The sequence below is a fragment of the Ambystoma mexicanum genome, chromosome 5q (genome assembly GCF_040938575.1).
Source record: "Ambystoma mexicanum isolate Mex_15411 chromosome 5q, UKY_AmexF1_1, whole genome shotgun sequence".
In the NCBI taxonomy this organism is placed as follows: Eukaryota; Metazoa; Chordata; class Amphibia; order Caudata; family Ambystomatidae; genus Ambystoma; species Ambystoma mexicanum.
In genome coordinates, this window is record NC_090933.1 from 398158261 (window position 1) to 398173411 (window position 15151).

The 15151-nt window shown below is 49.2% G+C and overlaps 1 protein-coding gene across 5 annotated transcripts in view; it reads left to right on the forward strand.

The window, feature by feature from the left end:
* The window catches only part of GREB1L (GREB1 like retinoic acid receptor coactivator), a 1340557-nt gene that overhangs the window by 1278694 nt on the left and 46712 nt on the right, over positions 1–15151 (forward strand). For all 5 annotated transcript variants that reach the window (XM_069620882.1, XM_069620883.1, XM_069620885.1 and 2 more), the window contains 2 exons: positions 1175–1343; positions 5213–5440. In XM_069620882.1, coding sequence (XP_069476983.1) covers positions 1175–1343; positions 5213–5440 — 397 coding nt within the window. The remainder of the gene's footprint in view (positions 1–1174; positions 1344–5212; positions 5441–15151) is intronic.

A 15151-nucleotide genomic window follows, 5' to 3' on the forward strand; every position in this document is an offset into this window, starting at 1 on the left:
TCATCCAGGGATTTATTCCAGCCTCTTGACTATATTTCTGAGGTGGAGGAAGGGTCTGATGAAGGTCTTGTTCCTGAGGAGGTTCCTGATGATCTATTATCTGGTCATAGCCAGTTAGAAGGCCTGCATCAGTCGTTGCAGGACGCCAGTGGTCTGGACACCTCCCCAGAGGTTGAGTTTGGCAGGCCTGAGCCAGGTACGCATGCTGAATCCTCGTACCGGCGCCTCATGTCGAGGGTAACGGAGTAGTTGGGGTGATCTGCGCCACCAGGAGATTTTCTGCAGGGTGACCTGACAGACATCTTGGACCAAGGTCCACCAACTGACCCGGTACTGCCATTCCATATGGCCTTGCAAAGAAGGGTGGCAGTGGCTTGGACTGCTCCGGAGAGTCTTCCGGCAGTGGGCAAGTCTTTGCTTTGGAATACGTCGTCGGACCATCCCATCGAAAGAACGTTACCAGGTAAGAAAGTAACTTGTTCGATGGGCCTGCATATCAGAGTCACATTGATCACTTTGCTCTGAGAAAATGAACAAGGTGGCTGCAGTAGTTTGCTCTTAGTGAATAGAGGGGGACAAAAAAAAAATCTACATTTCGGAGGCTTGTGAATGTGCTTAGATTCATATGCGGCCTCAAGTACGCAAAGTGGAGATAATGTTTTAGTCATTCGACACCAAAACACAGCTTCACGGCCGAGTGACAATCGATCAACATTGGGAAGGCGTCAACGGTACCCAAAGTCAGCAGACTACTTCCACAAATGCATACAGTTGGGTGAATGGGGTGGGGGTGCCTTTTACTTTTGAAATGTCCCTGTAAGGCTGCAGGAGGAGGAGTCCGACACACAGGTGGCATAGTGATTGCTATAAACCTATATTGTTCCAGAAAATAAATAGAAAAGCTAAATTTCTCCATCTCTAAGAGTACACTTTGATGTATAACTAAATGTCATTAGGTTGTGGGTGGCAGGGGATGCCTGATTCAGCTGGCATGATTTCTGGGGAGATTGCATGTGAAGGTTGAAGCACATTGGACGTACTATAGGATAGACTCTAAGGGAGCTCGACACGTGTTTGGGGCATTGAGGGGGGTGTTTTGCGAACAGAGGTGTCTGAGTCCCAGGTGTTGAATAGTGTTGAAAACATAATAGTATTTATTTTTGTATTCCTGCAGGAGCTGCAAGATTTCTTATAAAGGAACTCTCCTATCATAATCTGGAGCTAGAGAGAAACCGCATGGAAGAACTGGGAGTCAAACGCCAGTGTGTGTGGCCCTTTGTTGTTGTCATGGATGATTCTTGTGTTTTATGGAACAGTCACAACAATGTACCAGAGCAATCAAGGTGAGGGCGTATTTATTTTGTTGATGTGGCATGGATGATATGAGTTGCAGTGATGTGCCCTGTTCTGTGGAACGTTGCACATTTATTTAATGTAGGATTCTCCCTCACTTTATAATTGTTTTTCTTTTTGTAAAGTCCAAATTTAGTCATGGCTTTTGTTACGTTGCACTTTGAGTGAGTGCTATAGCTAGGGTTCACATTAAGTTATTGGCACAAATTAATATTTCAAGATTTCCACCAGTTGTGATGTTCTTGGACACCCTCAGAAGGAATAAAGCATACATAAAAAGTCTTGTTTCGTTGTAAAAAAATGTTTTATAAAATGTAATCCTGCTTGATTTCAGGTTATAAGTTTGATTTCATAAGGCCCTGGGCAGTCATAATGGAACTGAGGATAGCTACAATTCTGAAAAAGTCCTTAAGTGCAGAATTACAACAAGGACCAGGGCTATGTGGCTGTATCGAATGATGAGTCTGACTAAATGGAGGCATAATGTGTTAGGCAAGATTGTATGCAGTACCCTTTGGGGTCACTACAACAACCCTGACCTCCTGGCAATAGGAAGCCAACCTTTGGTATAAGTCTGTACTACACAGGTTGGTAGCGTGTTGAGCAGCCAGGCTTATCTCAAGAGGGGTTGATGTGAGCTGTAGGGGAGTTACACAGAGATTCACAGTGACAAGTATTCAAATAAACACTTACACACAAGGTTTCTTGAATAGACAATTATTTTATTTATCAGTCAGACTAAGCCTTCTTCAGAAGGGAGCAATATAAAAGCAACGCACACATACACTCCAAAACTACACATTCTTAGTTCTAAACCAGTAAAGACCCTTTTGGGATGGCCCACAGTCACAACCTACACCCTCGGGTGACTTCAATAGCTAGGCTGCTGGGGACATTAATATTTTACTGTAGCATTTAGAACATTCTTAGGAATTGGCCAACGGAAAAGGTTATTAGAACAAATGAGATTGAAAATATTCTTAAGCAGGCAAATACTTTTGGATTCCCTAAGCAGAGTCATTCAGTATAACAGGCTAAGCCAAAGTAAATGGGCAAAAGTCTATAATGAGCTGAAGCACTCCTGGTAGGTAAGTAAGAAAAGTTCTTTGCACAATGTTTGAGAAGTCTTTGAAGAAAAGAAGAATCAATGTAGGGCCACAAGCTGTTTAGGCTTGTGAGTTGCAGAAGATGCAATTGATTGTGTGCGTTGCTTTTAAGCTGGCCAAGAGCTCCAGGAAGATCCTCCGGACTCCCAGGAAGCAGGACTGACCGAGCCTGAGCCCCCTCAACAGAGTGCGGGACCCCAGAAGCAAGGAAACAATGAAGTGCCACTTGTTGGAAAGATTGCCGGTTGCGAGCGGTGAACGTTCCATTGCAGAGCAGGAGTCCCCAGAAGTCCTCCCTCTTATCCCCATGACTGAGGCCCAGGAACAGTGAGATCTGCAGAGCTGCACAGGAACAGAAGTTATCTGCTGCACTTTTTCTTCAATACAAAGGTACTGTAAAGTCTGAGAGAAATTATCTCTCATTGTAGAGTTGCTTGCATCGTCTACTACTCACAAGTCTAAGCAGCTTGTGGCCATACATTTGATTTTTCTTTTCTTCAAGGACTTCTAAAACATTGTGCAAAGATTTTTCTATTTACCTACCAGAAGTGCTTCAGCCCATATAAGACTTTTGACCATTGACCTTGGCTTAGCCTGTTATACTGAATGCCTCTGCTTAGGGGATCCAAAAGTATTTGCCTGCTTAAGAATATTTGTGGTCTCTTCTTTGTTCTAATAACATTTTCCTTTAACCAATTTCTGAGAGTATTCTAAATTCAACAGTAAGATATTAATGTCCCCAGCACCCTAGCTATTGAAGTCACCTGAGGGTGTAGGTTGTGACTGTGGGCCATCCCAAAAGGGTCTTTACTGATTTAGAAACTGAGTGTACAATCTTGAAGTGCATTTGTGTGTTGCCTTTATATTGCTCCCTTCTGAAGAAGGCTTATTCTAACTGATAAATGAATAATTGTTTATTCAAGAAACCTTGTGTGTAAGTGTTTGAGTACTTGTCACTGTGCATCTCTGTGTAACTCCCCTACAGCTCACATTGACCCCTCTTGAGATAAGCCTGGCTGCTCAACACGCTACTAATCTGTGTAGTACAAGCTTATACCAAAGGTTGGGTTCCTATTACCTGTAGGCCAGGGTTGTTGTAGTGCACCCAAAGGGTACTGCATACAATCGTTTCCTAATAAGGTTCTGTGTGTCACAATGCAAAGTAACAGTCCAAATCTCAGAAAAGTACATGAGAGAGTGGGAAAAGGGTCTCACTCTCTCCAGATAAGACATTTAAAGTCCTAACGTCCAGCAAAAGAGCCGAAGGTCTCTAAGGTAGAAGGGACTTAGCACATTTCTGAGAATTCTCCATACTACACATTCAAGGTAAGTGAGAACCTTTGTAACTGTTCACTCTGAGTTACAGTTACCAACCAACCTTTTCACAAGTAAGTACTTTTAAACATGTGTTACACTTTTCAAGACAGATTTCTTTACTTATCCAGTCCTTCCCTATTCTATTGCTTGAGTTCACTCAGAGGCAGAAGAGGGACCCTAGTGGTCTAGGTGCCAGCTGTAAGCAGGGCGAGATAGGGTTCTGTTGCAGGCAAACGTCGGAGTTCTTGTGGAAGTCTGTTCAAACAAGTAAGTAGTTCACTTTAAAGTTAGTTAGGATCCAGGAACTTCTGAGAAGACACCCTAGGAGGTGAGAGGACTCCCAATCACAGAAAACACCCCAAAGGTTTTACAGAAATCACACAGGCTTAAGGTAAGTAAATGCCCAAGCCAACACAGTACCTCAGCACAGAAGAAGAGTTGCACCTGGAAGACTTCAGGATCTGCAGTCAAAAACCTGGTTGATGCATCCTTTTGTCATGAGGACCGAAGACAGGACTTTAGAAGGGAATTTGCAGCAGGTATCAACAGAGAAGTCTCCAGGCAAGAGTTTCCTCGCAGCTGGATGCAGCTTTGTGGTTTTGGCGCCCCTTTTACGAGCCAGGAGAAGACTGAATATCACTGTCAGATTCTCGTCATTTGCAAGGTCCAGCACTCTGATGAGGGGACTTTTACGACTCAGATCTTGTCTTTAGAGTTCCAGCAATATGCCACCAAAGTTTCCGCTCGATTCAGAAGACTGTGCACTGCACAATGGCTCAAGGTCCCAAGGTATTGGGGTAGTGCACCCCTTCAAAGTCACAGCACAACGTGGGATGGCTCAAAATGTAGGTCTTGTCGAGTTTAGCGGATCTCACCTGGCTCTGTGTCTGGGTCGTCGTTTTCAGAGTCCCCAGGTCAGTTGGAAGGAAGGGCTACAGAATGCTCCGGTTACACAGAAGGCTTTCTGGTGAAATCATCTCAGCCGCGCTTTCTTCATCCTATTCCTGCTTCCATGTGCACACTTGTTGCCCTCGTCTTTACATCTTCCTTCACACACTAGCCTCTTGTTCGCCCAGGTGAGGGCACAATACACCATTTTTTCAGATGGGATACTGGTTGGCACAGTATAAAAGCTATGTAACCTAGCATTACATATTGTTCAAGATGCTGTGCTATTTCTGCTTATTTCATGTTCTGTGAATTATTTTTCAGTCGAGTACTGAAGCAACATTTGCATTATTAGCTGCGTGTTTATTCAACGGTAAGACTGTTATATGATGGATTTGGAGACCTGTTAGGTCTACAGGTTCTTGGACAGACCTAATGGAAGTAGCCCTTCCCTCATGAACCATCTCATTTTTGCTTGCTCATGGCAGTTTAGTTCATAAGATTCCTTCTCATCTGATGCCCTTTCTCCTTTGTGTTTTTTCTTGCAGTCAGTCTCCAGAGCCAGTGGCTAACTATAAGAATGTATCCCTAAAGTCTGTCCTACAGCACATTGAGGCAACGCCAAAAATCACACATTATGGAATTCTGGGCATTCAAAAATGGAATAGCAAGTTGAACTTTAAGAAGCCAAAACCACCGTTCTCCAGATGCCATGTGCACAATGTTATACTGCTCAACGTAGATCTCACCCAAAATGTTCAGTATGATGTCAACAGGTAAGCACAATTTGAATTACAAATATAATTCTTTTTGCATTCTTGTGAAACTTTTAGCGCAGGGGTGGTGAATCAGACATGGCTCCTTTTTGGCAGGCATTTATTTGACGGCTCTCTTCTCTGAATACCAATGTGTAGGTATTGCAATTGTTAAGGAGTATTTCAATTTCTTATGCCGATTCCCCTCTTCTCCAGCATGGGGTCTGGCATGGATTCACATGCTCATGAATATTCCCCGTCGTCAGGCTGGGAATCCTCGGTAAAGAAAAAACAGTATCAGTTTTGTTTCTGATCTGTCTTTCGTAGTAGTAACCAATCACTGATCTCTGTGTCATCCTGACCACAGCCAATGACTGGCACCTCCCTAAGCCCCGCCTCTGGCAGCCATCTTCAGATTTTTACCGCACGTTCAAGTGTTGGGATCCTCGTGCTATTGCTCTCGAGCTTTAGTGATTTTTTCGTGCTTTTTCTTAGGAAAATTTTCTCTTTTCCGGTCAAAAGAGCCTCAACCTCCACTGTTTCTTTATCCGATCAACGGGGACCTGTGTCGGATTCTTCTACGCCCCTCAAGGGTGAAGATTTCATCGAGCCACGCTTTTGGAGGACTCCAGAAGTTTCTCAGGCCCATCTCGATCATGGCCCAGGAGAAGGGAAGCTCGACGCCCAGAAAGCTGTTCAGGGTCTGCCCTGGATGCCAGCTTCAGAATGTCTTTAAGGAGGACGAACACTCCCTTTGCCTCTACTGCCTGCATGAGGACAAGACGCACGTGGAGAAGGACTGTGCGTTTTGCGGCAATATGTCGGAGCGGACCATGAAGGACCGCCATCTGCGTCTCGCCAACTGGCTGGAAGGGAAGAGCCTGTCAGGCGAGAAGAAGTCCGAGCGGTCTTCTAAGACCTTTGAGGGCGCCCCGGCGACGGGGGTCCAACAGAAGGCCAAGCACCGCGAGTCTGCTGGCACCGGGAGCGCCGAACAGTCGGGCTCTACGGGCGCCAGGCAGGGCGCATCCTCCCCGGCGCCATCAACCACGAGCCAACGCTCTGGCTCGGGTAAGAGGAAGGCCGAGCACCCGGCGAAGCTCCTGGAGAGACCCTGGTCGAGCTCGAAGGCCCCATCGGAGGGGGAGCGAGGCGGTGACCCTCCCCCCAAGGAGAAGGCGGTGAGCGCACCTAAGGTGGTGAAAGCCTTAATCCATCTGGCCAAGGCCTCTATCGAGACGGTCGCGGCGGCCCTGGCTCAGCCTGTGGAGGCTACACCAGTGGTGGCGACCTCGGGGCCCAGAGTCTCCCTGCCACCGCGGAGGGAGTCCTCTTTCATGCCCATCGACAGGACCCCCGTGAAACCTCCGACGGAGAAGAAAAAGGGGGGGCAGGAGGTCGTCGTGGATTCGGCCTCAACCTCTGAGGAGGAGCTGATCGAAGTCTTAAGCCACGGCGTTGGCGTGGAAGAAGACCAGCCTGTCGGGAGGGACCCCGACGTAGGAGACGACGAGAACGTCGAGGGTGCCGACGGGGCTCCTGACCGCCCGTCGGACTCCCCTCAACCAGTGCCGCAAGACAACTCGGTGGCCATTTTATTGGCTATACAGTCCTTATGCTCGGAGATAAGGACGAGATTGCCGTTACCACCAATGGAGGAACCTCTCCCGATGGGGGACCCAGAGCCAGGCCCTTCTGGGAGCCCTCCTCCTAAGAGAAGAAGGATTCATCCTCCACCTCCTTTTCAACCATCGCGCCCTGCTCAGCCCTCCTCCCCGTCCACGACCCGTGGGGATGATACGGGGACGGACTCGGCCGCGATGGGCACAGACGACGAGGTTTACGACAAGGATCTCCCGTCGTCACCTCCTCCCCGGGCTTCCCCGCCCGACGAGATTGGATCGTTTCATGCCATGATCGCCAGGGCATCCGAGCTTTTCCAGCTCTGCCCGGAAGAGAAGGAAGGTTTCCTTTATCAACGGCGCGAGACCAAGAGGAACACGGTCCTCGCTGTACCTCTACTGGACGATATCTGGGATGAGGGTCTCGCCCTCCTCAAGAACCCATCCACAACGCCTGCGAGAAGGGATCGGTACGAGAAGAAGTACCGGGTTCTGGACGCGGCCCCCTTGTGCCTTCGGGCACAGCCGACCCCGGACTCGGTAGTCTCTGCGGGGGCCAAGAAGAAAGCGGGGGGGCCTCGGCCTCTACGTCAACCTCCCCGCCGGACGGCGAGGGAAAGAAATTGGACACGATGGGACGCAGAGTCATCTCATCGGCAGCGACGACGATTAAGGCTGCTAACGCCTTGGCTATCATAGCCCGCTACGACAGGGAGTTGTGGTACAAAATAGCCCCCCCTGCTGGATTTCTTACCAGACGACAAGAGGGCGGAGGCCCTAGAGATCTTGCAGGAAGGAGAAGTGGCGTCGGACCACGCCATTACGATAGCGACGGACATCGCTGACACTGGATTTCGCCAGTTGAGCAACGGCGTGTGCCTTAGACGGCATGGATGGCTCAAGGCAACTGACTTCCGCCCGGACATGCAGACCAGAGTCTTGGACATGCCGTTCGACGGGAGCAATCTGTTTGGGAAAACAGTGGACGATTCCCTACAAGCCATCAAGACGGACACGGAGACGGCCCGGGCTCTTGGTGTTCTCCAGCAACGACGGCCGCCCTTTCGGAGCGGCAGAGGCAAGCAGGGTGCCTCCAAAGGTTCCGGCAGCGGATTTTCCACTTATCGTCAAGCGGCCCGGTCGTCGTCACAGGAAGCCTACAGGGGACGAGGCAAGTCGGGCGGACCCCGCCGTCGTCGCCAAGGAGGACAAGGCGGCAAAGCCTCGTCGAAGCAGGACTGAACCGGCCGTGGGGTCGGGCCCCCACCGAAGCACCCCGGTGGGAGGCCGGCTGGCAAACTTCGTCAGCGTGTGGGAGTTCATCTCCACCGACCGTTGGGTGCTGGACGCCCTGGCCCAGGGTCACGCGCTCGAGTTTCTAAAGAAGTGCCCGCGCGTCCCCCCCGTGGCAAGGAAGGAACATCACGTCCCTCAACTTCTCTTGGAGGTAAAGGCGATGCTCAAGAAAGGCGCCATCAAGCTCGTCCCAAAGAGGCTTCGGGGCTCCGGAGTTTACTCAAGTTACTTCCTCGTGAAGAAGAAGACGGGAGGATGGCGTCCCATCCTGGACCTACGACGACTGAACAAATTCATCAAGGCACAGAAGTTCCAGATGGTCAGCCTCCAGCACGTCCTGGGTCAACTGGAGGAGGGCGATTTCCTGTCATCGTTGGATTTGGAGGATGCCTACTTCCATATCCCCATCCTCAAGGGACACCGAAAGTTTCTCAGATTTGTGGTCCAAGGGCGTCACTACCAGTTCAGAGCCCTTCCCTTCGGATTGAGGTCGGCACCCAGGGTGTTCACCAAGTGCCTCGCACCGGTGGCGGCGCAGCTGCGCCTGGAGGGGATCCACGTCTACCCCTACCTGGACGACTGGCTCATCCGAGCAAAGACAAAGGAGCTCGCCGCGGAGCACACGGCGAGGACCGTCCAACTACTCACGGACCTGGGATTCTCCATAAACTATGCCAAGTCCCACCTGGTGCCCGCGCAAGACGCACTGTTTCTGGGAGCGAAACTCGACACAGTGGCGCTTCTGGCCTCTCCGTCGGAGGAAAGGACGAGGGGCATTTTGGGCAAGGTGCAGCGGATGCTGGTTGCGGACGCGGCCAGGGTGAGGCCCATCAAATCCCTCCTCGGAATGATGTCGTCTTGCATTTATCTCATCCGCCTGTGCAGGGGTTCCTGGACGCTCGCTGGATCCAGACGACGGGCAGCTTCGAGGACAGGATCACACTCGACGAGAGCTTCCGACGAGCGATCCGGTGGTGGGGCACCCGTGCGCATCTGACGGCGGGCATGGACTTCCAGACCCCGGGCCTCCAGAAGACAGTGACCACAGATGCCTCCCTGGAAGGGTGGGGAGCGCACAGCGAAAATCTGCACGGGAGGGGCCTTTGGCTGCCGACGGAGAAGTCCCTCCATATCAACGTCCTGGAACTCCCTGCAGTGTTTTGGGCCCTCAGGTCCTTTCTTCCGTCCCTCAAGGGCAAGGTGGTGAGGACCTTCACCGACAACACTACCACCATGTTCTACATCAGGAAGCAGGGTGGTACCAGATCCCCAGCCCTGTCCAAGGAGGCTCAGGATCTGTGGCATTGGGCCGTCGCCCAAGGGATGTTTCTGGTGCCATTTCATCTGGCAGGGATAAAAAACACCATCGCCGACTCGCTCAGCAGAGAGCTGCGCTCGTGCCACGAGTGGGAACTACGACAGGATCTAGTGGACCGCCTCTTCCAACGGTGGGGCACACCCCAGATCGATCTGTTCGCGACGGCGACGAACTCCAAGTGCCGGAGGTTCGCCAGCAGGTTTCCCCAGCCGAGGAGCATGGGCGATGCTTTCTCGTTCCCCTGGGAGGGCCTGTTCCTATATGCGTTCCCTCCATTGCCGCTGCTGATCCGGCTAATCAACCAGCTCAAGAGGTCACTGTGCAGGATGATCCTCCAAAGCAGATATGGTTCCCGGACCTTCTGGACTTGTCAGCGTCCCCGTCAATCAAGCTGCCAGTGGACGCGGACCTTCTCTCCAGGGAAGGAGGCGCCATCCTCCATCACGGCCCGAAGTCGCTCAACTTGCAGGCCTGGCTCCTGCAGCGTTAGAGTTTGGAGGTTAGGTTACGACATACCGGCGGACTGCAGAGAGGTTCTTGCACAGGCCAGGGCGTTCTCAACTCTTAAATGCTACGGACACAAATGGAAGAGGTTCTCTGTCTGGTGCCACGCACAGAAGATTAACCCTCTAGGGATTACGGCTCCTCAAGTACTGCCGTACCTGCTGATGCTGGCCAAGTCTGGACTGGCGCACGTTTCCATCAAGATTAATCTTGCTGCGATCTCCCGATACACCAGAACCACGGGACGGACGTCTTTGTGGTCTCATCGTCTGGTGAAAGAATTCATGAAGGGACTGTTCAGATCGTTCCCGCCGGTGAAGGCACTGGCCCCGGCGTGGGAGCTCAACGTGGTGCCGACCAAGCTCATGGGATCTCCGTTCGAGCCTCTGCACTCAGCTCCGTTGAAGTTCTTGTCGTGGAAAACAGCGTTTCTTGTGGCCATCACCTCCGCACGACGGGTGGGAGAGATCCAGGCCCTTTCCTGTAAGCCCCCGTACTTTACTTTTCACGACACGAGGGTAGTGCTCAGGACGCACCCCTCCTTCATGCCCAAGGTGGCGTCGGACTTCCACCTCAACAAACCCTTGGTGTTGCCTGTTTTCTTCCCGTCGCCTTCGTCGCCGGCTGAAAGGACTTTGCACTCGCTGGATGTGGCTAGAGCGCTGAAGTTCTACGTGGACCGCACGAAGAGTTTTCGGAAGACATCACAACTTTTTGTGAACTTTGGACCTGTCAATCAGGGGAAGGCTCTCTCGAAGGCTTCCATTTCCAGATGGCTCTCCGGCTGTATCATGTACTGTCATCGGTTGGCAAACCGACCGCTGCCTAGCCGTCCGAGAGCCCATTCCACCAGAGCGATCGCAGCTACCACGGCGTTCCTAACAGGTGTGCCCTTGCTGGACATCTGCAGGGCTGCTACATGGAGGTCGACGCACGCCTTCACTAAATTCTACTGCGTCGATCGGGATTCCAGGGAGGAGTCCAGGGTCGGCCAAGCAGCGCTGCGCAACCTGTTCGCCTAAGGTGAGCCTGGTGAGGAGGTAAGAATTGCTTAATGTTGAGTTTTGGATGTAATGCTTAATGTTGAGCCTTTGCCACCTCCCGTGGTTGTGCATGTGTGTACTGCTATGTATTATTTTATTCATGAGCATGTGAATCCATGCCAGACCCCATGCTGGAGAACGAACAATTTACTTACCTGTAACTGTTGTTCTCCAGCATGGGTCTGGCATGGATTCACATGCGAACCCTCCCGCCTACCCCTCTGCGGTTCTTCACTTGGTCATACTGCCACTTCACGTGCTACCAAATCTGAAGATGGCTGCCAGAGGCGGGGCTTAGGGAGATGGCAGTCATTGGCTGTGGTCAGTATGACGCAGAGATCAGTGATTGGTTACTACTACGAAAGACAGATTAGAAACGAAACTGATACTGATTTTTCTTTACGACGGGGAATATTCATGAGCATGTGAATCCATGCCAGAACCATGCTGGAGAACAACAGTTACAGGTAAGTAACTTGTTCCAACCTGATGATTGATGGGTCCATAGGACTGAATTAATGGGTTCCTGCATAAAGGCAAATCTTTTGGGACTGAAGGCTAAGTCGACCACTGGAACAGAATTTTTGAAGATGACGACCAGAGACGCCTACAGCACCTCCAGTAACCGCAGAAGCACCGCTGCTATCCTGAAACAGTTTTTGAATCACCAGGGAAGCTCTACCACTTCCTCCTTTGGCCTGGTGGTCACAACCAGCCTCAAAACACTAATTACTTTGAGCCATCCCCTGATGTCCTGCGACCCTCCAGGGCTGCAGAATCCCAATACCCAGGGTACCTTAACACCCTTGACGTGCATTGCCTTGCCGTGAACAAATCTCGCTGGAAATTCGATGGCATCCGTGTGGACCTCCAAAGACACAAATCCTCTCCCCAGCAGGACCAAGAAAAGAAGATTCCAACCGGCGGTTATCGTTCGCTCCAGGTGCTCAAAAAAAGGCTCCAAAACCACGAACTGACGCGGGAATAAGTTTTCTTTGCTGGCTAGTCCCTCTCTCGACTACTGCTGCAGGAGACCATCCAGGGTCCTCCCTTTGATCATCACGACCAAGTACTAGGAGGCCCGGTTGGGGCTGTTGGTAATCTTACCTTAAGCCATTTGTGTCGCTCCTTTACTTTTGTAGCTTTTGTAGCACTGTTTCTACTGTTTGGGTTTTGGGTGTTCAACCATTTGCAGTCGCCCAGGCCGAGCAGCTTGTGCCGACAGGAAGGCTTCTCCTAAGCTCCTGTGGGTTCTATAAAAAACAACTAACGTGTTAAATACCTGTGCTAAAAAGATTTGCATCAGAACTATTGCTCTCCTTTTGACTTTGGTATTGCTCGTTTCTCTTCAAAACCGGAACCAAAGAACTCCTTTCTTGTTAGGTAAAAGACTGCCTAAACTTTAAGTTACTACAAGTATTGCTTACCTGTGATTGTTGCTCTTTACATTCGTAAACGTACCTATAGTTGAGTAAAGCAGAGTTAATTTAGAATAAGTACTTTTATGGACCTGAACTGAAGTCACTCCATGTGTGGATAAGAAAGGTCTATATAACCATTTACTTACCTGCTTTATTCTGCCTTACTATTCTAAATGTACATTTGATGTTGCTAGTTGAAACAATATTCCTTTAGTTCCTAGCTGCCTTGAGTGTTTATTCATTTATATTGCACGCCGGACCCAGAGGTATCAGGGCACAGAGGTTACAAGAAGTCTCAAAGCTTGGGTTACACAAGGCATAAATACGAAATACACATGGCATAAATACGAAATGGCAGCACAAAAAGATCAACAGAGTTAGACAATTAGAGGTACAATTGCATAATAACACAGAGGCGAGTGTCATAAGCAAGCAGGATAAATGTGCTGGTAGTTGTATGGTAGCACTCTGGAAACAGGTTTAATACAAAGAGTGTGGCAGGGCATTACTGGTCGTGGGTTTTAAGCCAAGTGATGAGGTTTTGTGTATATATAAAATATTATTTTGATATTACTACAAGTGTGTAAGTGTTTCTTTGGATCTATGTCTATTCTGGTTTCTTTGTAGTGATTCACAGATCACTTTCCTCCTCCTAAAATAAGCCTGACTGCTCTGCCACTCTACCAACCTTGGGTAGTACAGGCCTATACTAGAAGTTGGTAACCTAAAACCAGGGGATACGTTTTGTAAAGTCCAATACCAATTGGACTTTAGAAAATCGTACCTAAGAGTAATGTCTTGAAGACGGGCAGCACAGGGATTTACTTGACATCAATCATTCTCTATTTTTCACTATTTTCTTGGTGTCTTGGACATCTATGTCCTCAGAAGCTTCAACATCAAGGTGTATCCAAGCCCTTTACGGCAGTCTGCACCTCTTTGGCCACTAAGCACCTGACTGCCAGGCTGCTTTGTGGTTAGCTTCGCTCTTTGGATGATGTGCTTCTTTTGGCTAGTAAGCTATTTGCATGATTCCTTTCCTGCTGTTTTTTATACCCTCTTTCTGCTAAGCTATTACCATGACCTGCTGGCTGCTAATTGCCTCACATTCTGGCTCCTAGTTGAGTCACGTGCTGACTGCCTGGTGCTCTAGTTGTCTGAGGTTCTGACTGCTGGGTCCCTGACATGCTGTGCGATTGACGTGCCGATTGCCTGTGCGTGCTGCCTGATGTGGTGTTGGGTAAGATTTTCATATTGCTGATAGATCTTCCTGACCTGTGTCAACCCCAGAACCTGGTCAAAATTTTACTTTATCCCCAGGTGAAGTGCAATCTTTTTCCCCTCTCATCTAGTCTTTTAATCTTTTTTATGGGTGACCTTTTTATGTCTCTCCATAGTGTATGATTCGAGTTAGTTTCCTATAACTTTTCGGCTTTGGGCTTCCCTTTTGTTAGGAAGATTGTATATAGTAACCCTGTGGGAGACTACACCAGCCTTGTCCTATTGGCAATAGGTAACCCAACTTTTGGTATAGGTCTGTACTACACAAGTTGATAGTGACTGAACAGCCAGGCTAATCTCAAGAGGGGTCAATGTGAGCTGTAGGGTTGTAACATAGAGATTCATAGTGACAGGTATTCAAATAACACTTATTCTCAAGGTTTCTTATTAAAATAATTATTTATTGATGTAACAGTCATTTTTAAAATAAGCCTTCTTTAGAAAGGGACAATTGGCACAATTAAATACACTTCAAAAATACACTCTAGATACCTTTTTGGGATGGCTCTCACACACACACACACACACACTTCCTACCCCAAGAGGTGACTTCATAGTTAGGACACTGTGGACATTGATATATCACTTTACACTTAAATGCAATACTGGAGTTATGGAAAAAGGTAAAGGTTAGGGAAGGAAACAATGGTTAACAAGTTTCTCCAAACAGGTAAGTACTTTACAATCCCCCAATGAAATATAGGTTAACCCTTTCCCAGCTACATAAGTAAGTTATGTATGACTTACTTATTGAGGGACAGATCAACACAAAGTCAGAGGGGAAGAAGAGTCTACAAGAGCCAGGACAGCCAGTGTCAATTGAGCAAAGTTCTGTCAAAATGGCCCTGGTCTTCTTTTTTTTGCCATTTCTTGTCAGAAAGGTCCTTCTTGAGATTTACTCTGCATGCAGAAACAAGTTTGGTCCGTTTGTTTTGTCTTTGGCAGGATTCACGAGTGAAGCCCGCCTCTGGCTCCAGTATGTCTGGCAGGGGCAGGAAGTTAGGTAGGTGCCTGAAACTCTCTGTGGTTAATCCCCTTGGTTACAGGAATGCACCCAAAGGTGATTGGCCAGCTGGCTGTCCGTGAAGGACATCCACCCTGCTGTGTGATTGACAGCTAGGCTGGAATGAATGGGAGAAACCTGCATGAAAGGCAAGGCTTTTTGTTTGGAAGGCAGAGTCGACCACTGGATGAAGGAATCCGAAGAAGAACTTGGACGAGACGCCTGCTGCAACTCCTGGACTGTT